A 6,796-nucleotide genomic window follows, 5' to 3' on the forward strand; every position below is an offset into this window, starting at 1 on the left:
TTCATTAATTTTTTTTATTTTATTATTCATTTTAACTAGGAATTATTTATTTTAATTTATTTTTTATATAATTATTATGATGTTAAAACAAATTATGAAATTGGCTGAGTTGGTGCTTATTTTTTATTTAAAAAAATTAAGTTTCATTGCTCAAAAAATAATTAAAATTTGAGGTCCAAAATCAAAATGAGGCAGATATTCAATTTGTAACACAGTTAATTCAGGGTAAAACCCAATTAAAATTAAAGTAAAAAATCCATTAATTTTTTTTAAAAAAATATTATTATTTTTAAAAGAAATTTTGGGTTTTAAACTCCCATCCCATGTCCTTGCTATGTCTCGACTGGGTTTTAAAATCATAATAACTAATTTTATTATATATATATATATATATATGTATATATATGTATGTATCTCTTTAAAATAACAAATATTATATAAGAAAACATTATAAGTTTAAAATGATAGAAATTCTTCAAAATACAATGGAGAGACGAATCAAACGTTACCTGGGATTCCTCAAAGTGGGACCCTTGAAATTGCCACGTTTTCACTTACCATAACGGCTAGTTTTCCATCTTAACACACCACACACCAGTCTTTCAAGTATCGGAGTCATTGATCATAATCAAGACCCATAAAGTAAACAAAAATATTTCTAAAATCAAACAGACCGTTACTTTCCCTTCAGAAAAAAATCCTGTCGTTAATTATCTTTGCTTTCTGTTCTGAGGAATCATCACAAGACAGAGAGCCATGACAGCTAGCAGTGTAGTCACTTCTCACACCAAGAAACTCATGAAGCTCACTATCTCAATCTTTTGTCCACGCTTCAACTCTTCAAAATGGTATATTTCTTCTTGAAAGCACTTTATTTATTTTTCAAGAAAAGAGAAGTGTTGCTATTTATAGTGGGAATTTTTATGATTTTTTTTTTTTGTTCACTGGAGTTTTTGTTATGAATCCAGATGCTAGTTTGTGTAGAAAATGGAATATTCGTTATACACTTACAACCCCTTTGTTTTTTTCCCAAGAAAAATAATGTTATTACACTCAAGTTTGAATTTTTTATGATATTTATTTTCTTCTGGTGATTTTGTTTTGAACCCAGATACCAATTTCTTGCTTACTCTTTTGTGGTGTTCGAGTAAAACATGGAGCATTCTGAAATAAACTGAAAACCCTTTTTGTGTGGTTGCCAAGAAATTTTTTGATATTTTTAAAAGTTAGAATCTTTGATAGGTTTGTGTATAGTTTTCGGTGCTTTTGTTATGAACCTAGATGCTGATTTGTTGTTATTTTGTTATGTGGGGCTTTTTGGGAAATTTGGAATGGTGGGGTTTGTAACAGTAAAACAGCGGCTAAAATGGCAGTGGCCAGGATAAAGTTGTTGAGGAATAAGAGAGAGGCAGTGATGAGGCAAATGAGGAGAGACATCGCCGTGCTTTTACAATCTGGTCAAGATGCTACTGCTCGTATCCGGGTATTTAAAAAAGCTGCCTTTGTTTCTTTCTTTATCATATACTGGGTTCTATAGTACAAGTCCATCTACTGGGTTCTATAGTACAATTCTGTGTTTTCCTGTTTATTCTTTGTAACTTGTGATGATGGGGGGTTGAATTCAAGGGGTGAATCAATGTTTTTTAAAAATGGCACTTGAATATGGAGCACAATGTGTTTTGGAAAATATTTATATTCTGGTTTCAAGTGGCTCATAATCCCATCACTCTTTTTGCGGTTGCTATTATGAAGCTGTGGGTACGGAATAAATTGTAGCAAGTTTTTAGATTTCAGGGCTTGTCTAGTTTCAATTTCCATGTAATATCTAATAAAAAAACGTTCCTTTTAGCAAAGTCTGGCTTGGAGTTTCAATTACTAATTGCAAATGCTTATAGTATTTGTTCTTGATGTAAATGTTTATGAAGTAGAAATCATGCAAAAGAAAATTCTGTATGATAGGCTTGGATTACAATTTCTATCCATTTGAATCCAATCTGACAGTAGTTTGATTTGTAATTAAGAGCATGGATGAATCAAATTGATTTGCAAATAACGTTGAGCTTATTCTTGTTTTAGGAGACCTGTAATCAGACTTTTTCTTGATGGTAGAATGGTTTCCAAAAGTTGATGTCTACATTTTCATGTTATTCTAGGCTTGGAACACTCTTTCCTTTTTATATCTTTATTCATCGATTCTGTGATCCAATGTGGGATTTGAACATAGGTATTGACAAAGTTTTCCAGGGTATTAGATTCCTTGCAATATGATTATATATTAAGATAACTCGTAAATAAGTTTCTGTGTTCATGGTTTGGTAGGTTGAGCATGTGATAAGAGAGCAGAATGTTTTGGCTGCAAATGAGTTCATTGAGCTCTTCTGTGAGTTGGTTGTTTCTAGACTTTCAATCATTGCAAAGCGAAGGTGAGAGCAATATAGAATACTGTGATTGCATGTCATGGATGAAGTACAAGTTCTGATGTTTCTTCAACATATTCAGGGAATGCCCAGCTGACCTGAAAGAAGGGATTGCTAGTTTAATATTTGCATCTCCAAGGTGCTCTGAAATTCCAGAATTGGTAGCACTCAGGAAGATTTTTGAGAAAAAGTATGGGAAGGATTTTGTGTCCGCAGCTACTGATCTGCGACCTAACAGTGGTGTAAATCGCATGGTATCAATTGATCATTACTAGTTAATTGCTGCGTAGGCATTATCATTTTTTATTCACCGATTAGCTTATATGTGGTGGCATAGAACTACTGGATCTTTTAAATTATTTTTAAGGTTTACGTTCCTTGGAACTTCCCAAATTGATATTAAAGAAAATTAATTAAGTGACTTCTTTCGTATTAGTTAATCGACAAGCTTTCTGTTAGAACTCCAACTGGTGAAGTGAAGCTGAAAGTCATGAAGGAAATTGCCAAAGAACATCAGATTGATTGGGATACTACAGAATCTGAGAAGGAGCTTCTCAAGGCTCCAGAGGAGATGATTGTGAGTTCCTCTCTCTCTCTCTCTCTCTCTCTCTCTCTCTCGCGCGCGCACACACACACACACAAGAAGCTCAACTTGATGTTTCTTATCAAAATCCGACTACTTTCTTTTTCATCAGGAGGGACCACACACTTTTGTTAGTGCCTCCAGTTTACCCATAAGGAGAGCTCCATTCCAATCTGTTGAGCCAAACCAACCATTTGCTAGGTAGGTCTATAATTTGTTTCCTCCATTTCTATTAATGATTTAGATGTTGAAGAATTATAATGGTTGTTTTAATGTGTTTTCTGGTTTACCCAGGTCAACCAATGAGGGAGAAATGGGCAACATGCATTTTGAAGACACTGTGTCCGCTGCTCAAGCAGCAGCAGAATCTGCGAAGCAAGCAATTGCAGCTGCCCAAGCTGCTGCTTACCTAGCCAACAATGGCCTGAATCAGGTCTCTTCAGTGTCTGGTTTGGATCACAAGTTGAATACTTCTAACATCAATCATGGATTAGGAATGCTTTCTGGCAATTCGACAGGCCTTTCCATGCCAAATTATTCCCAGATCAACTATCAGAGGATGGATCATTATTCTGATGGTCCAGGGAGAACGTATGAGTCCCAGAATTTTGATAGATCTCACTATCCAGGCGATGAAGGACCAAGACCAATCCAGACAGACAGCAAACATGTCAATAGGAGGAGACACAGCTACAATGAGACGATGCCGAAGCAGATGGATGGTCAAACTGTCCTCCGGAGACACAGTTACAATGAGGTGAGGCCAATGCAGATGGATGGTGAGAACATTTCCAGGAGACAGAGCTACAATTCTAGTTCTCCACGTTCTGATATTAAGTTCGATGAATCAGACTGTGATGAAGAGATTGAAACAGAAGAACCACCTGCTGGTGCTTATCCACCACCTGAGCGCTGTCCACCGCCAGTGCCTTCATCTCATGTTAATCTGGACCCTGTTGTTGCCCGAGTTCACCCGAAATTACCCGATTATGATGAACTTGCTGCCCGTTTTGAAGCTCTAAAATATCGCAAGTCATAAACCTGGAGTCCAGAGTCACTGTAGTTTTGTTTTCTTTTACAAGTCCTCTGCCGTATACTCTAGATAATAAATACTATACTACATATATTCGTTTTCTGTAATATTTACGTTGGGAAATCATCAGGGTCATTGATTTTTGTGTGTAATTTCAATTTCATCACATCCTAAAAACTAAATCATACATTGAGCATGTAAAAGCGTGAGCAGCACCCTCGGGATTTGTTTATATTTCATATACCACAGACTAATGCTACATACATACAACTATGTTTAGCATGAGCACTCTTCATATTATTTGTGTATTGCATGGCATGAACACGAGCACACTTGAGATTGTCCTAAGTTGAGATTGGGGAAAGAGGGAGCTAGGGTAATCCAGGAATGGTGAGCATCCTAAAGAGTAATGAACACGAGCACACTTGAGATTGTCCTAAGTTGAGATTGGGGAAAGAGGGAGCTAGGGTAATCCAGGAATGGAGAGCATCCTAAAGAGTAATGGAAAGTGGGCCAGAGGAATAAACACCAGGGATTACTGCTCAAAATTAAAGGATACGCAACAGGAAAACACGGAGCCTTTTTTTAGAAGATGGCATTCAGCAACAATATCATTCAATACTCCTGTTGTTAGCACGAAGGACAGAGATTCTAGGAATATTGATGAGAAGCAAATCTAAGAGCAGAATAAAACTAAAATAAGCTGCCCTTTTCTTCAGTCAGGGTAATGTTTATGTTTGAGATGCCAAAATTGTCGAGTAACCTGCAGTTTGCACCTCCCCCCCACCTTGAATGTATAGGGTCTTTCCTTTCCAGAGTTTCAATGTTGGGTCTTTTTCATAGAATTGCCCTTACCTTCAACGAGATGAAATGCAGCTCCCATGATTGGCTAACCAATGCACCACAAATCTTGTTCACCCCCTTATTATAAATCATGAACCTTCGAAGGCATCTAATGCTGGAAAATGTGTTTAATAACTTGGTTAATACTCACATTTAACATCAAATTAAAATTGTCATCCACTTGCTTTTGAATTAAAGTTTTATTGGAATTGAATCTCCAAAATAAATTATAAAATATTAATATTATTTATATAAATCATGAATGAGTGAAAAATTAAAATTAAATAACTTTTTATTAGATATTTTGTGATGAAACTTAGAAGTAAAAACTCGTCTAAAAGCTTATATTCCATTTAAAAAAAAAAATTATTATTTATAAAAATAAAAAATTTAATAGCCTAACTTGTAACTTAATGAATAAAAAGCAAGTCAATCTGAGTTAACCTATTAAACTCATTACCTCATGAGATTGGAATAAGTTGGTAAAAAAAATATTAAAAAATTACAAAGCTGAAAAGAAAATAAAAAAAATCAACTCACAGTAAATTTTCAAACCTGTGACCTGAGATGCTAGACCGAAAACACCATATCTAAAAAACCCACAAAACTCAATTTTTAACTAATTAAATGTTGAAAGATCAAATTAGAAAAAGATATCAAAACAATAAATAACAATTAGAAGAACGGGGATCAAAATAAAATTTATTTTTTATTGTAAAGTAAAATTGAAAAGAAAAATCAATTCAACAAAAGACCTAAAAATAATCAAAAGAATAAGGACCGAATTGAAAATATATATATATATATATATATATATATATATATATATATATATAGCAAATTAGAATGGAAGGACGAAATTAATAACAAATAAAACTTTTATTAAAAGATGAAGAATAAAAATTAGAAATTAAAAAAAGTAAGGACTAGAGTTAAAATACTAACAACAAAAAGGATCAAACAGTCATTCTCAGATGCAAAAAGAGAAATTTTTTAAAAAAATAAATAAAAAAAGGTTCAGCTCCTACAAGCTAGATCACTATTGCCGACTCACATTGCTACTTATAAAAGAAAATATAGTAACACATCCTCATATGGTGGAATAGAATTTTTAGATGCTGAGGAGCGTTATACACACCGCCTGAAGGGTGCAAGCACCTCCCACGTACTAGAAAATGCGTCATATGTGCCCTTTCTTTTTTATTTTTTATATATTTGATCAAATACCAAGTAATCCTAAATAGACTTGATAATGACAAAAAAAAATTATTGTGAAAAAATAAAAAAAAATCCCTTGACACTAATTTTATTTTATTTTTTTGTTTTTATGGGTATTTTGATTGTTTCACTACTTTTAAATTTTTTATTATTTTATTATTTTATCAAAAACTAAATTTGCCCTTAATTGACATTATAATAACAAAAAATATATTTGTGAAGATAAAAAAATGTTCATTAATGCTAGTTTTAAAAATTTTGCTTTCAATGGTATTTAAATTACTTTATTATATAATTAAAATAAAAAAAAATTATTTATTCCTAGTCAATTTTATAATAATTAATAAGCATGTGAAAAGACTTTAAAAAAGAAAATATTAATTTTTTTAGATGAAGAGGTAAAATCATTACAACAACTCAAAAAAAAATTTGTTAAAAATGTTAATGGCTTTTAATTGAAAAGGATAGAACCTGTTAGTAGTCCTTTGACTAATCATCTGGGAAAGTTGTGATTTTAGATATGGTTGTGGTTTTCAGTTATAATTGTGATTATGGATTTTAAAAAGCTAAAAATTGTAACTTTTCAAAATAACATGTAAAAGGAGTTATAATATTAATTTTAAAAATATTTAAAAAATAAATAAAATCACAGCGACAACCGAATTAATGATTCTCAAATTAATTCTCAAAGGAGCACTAAGC

General features: G+C 32.7%; 1 protein-coding gene across 2 annotated transcripts; it reads left to right on the forward strand.

Annotated features, from left to right (window-relative positions):
- Nucleotides 1–613: 613 nt before the first annotated feature.
- On the forward strand, nt 614–4,306 carry LOC105113336 (Regulator of Vps4 activity in the MVB pathway protein). Of its 2 annotated transcripts, XM_011009484.1 has the most exons (8): nt 614–848; nt 1,351–1,483; nt 2,320–2,423; nt 2,500–2,671; nt 2,854–2,994; nt 3,113–3,201; nt 3,295–3,670; nt 3,746–4,306. In XM_011009484.1, the coding sequence occupies exons 1-8, from the start codon at nt 757–759 to the stop codon at nt 4,037–4,039; spliced, it is 1,401 nt and encodes a 466-aa protein (XP_011007786.1). In that variant the 5' UTR covers nt 614–756; the 3' UTR covers nt 4,040–4,306. The 2 variants fall into 2 exon arrangements, with proteins under 2 accessions (XP_011007786.1, XP_011007785.1); XM_011009483.1 differs by having other exon boundaries at nt 615–848; nt 3,295–4,306.
- Nucleotides 4,307–6,796: the final 2,490 nt, after the last annotated feature.

Source organism: Populus euphratica, unplaced genomic scaffold (assembly GCF_000495115.2).
Source record: "Populus euphratica unplaced genomic scaffold, PopEup_1.0 scaffold409.1, whole genome shotgun sequence".
Taxonomy (NCBI): Eukaryota; Viridiplantae; Streptophyta; class Magnoliopsida; order Malpighiales; family Salicaceae; genus Populus; species Populus euphratica.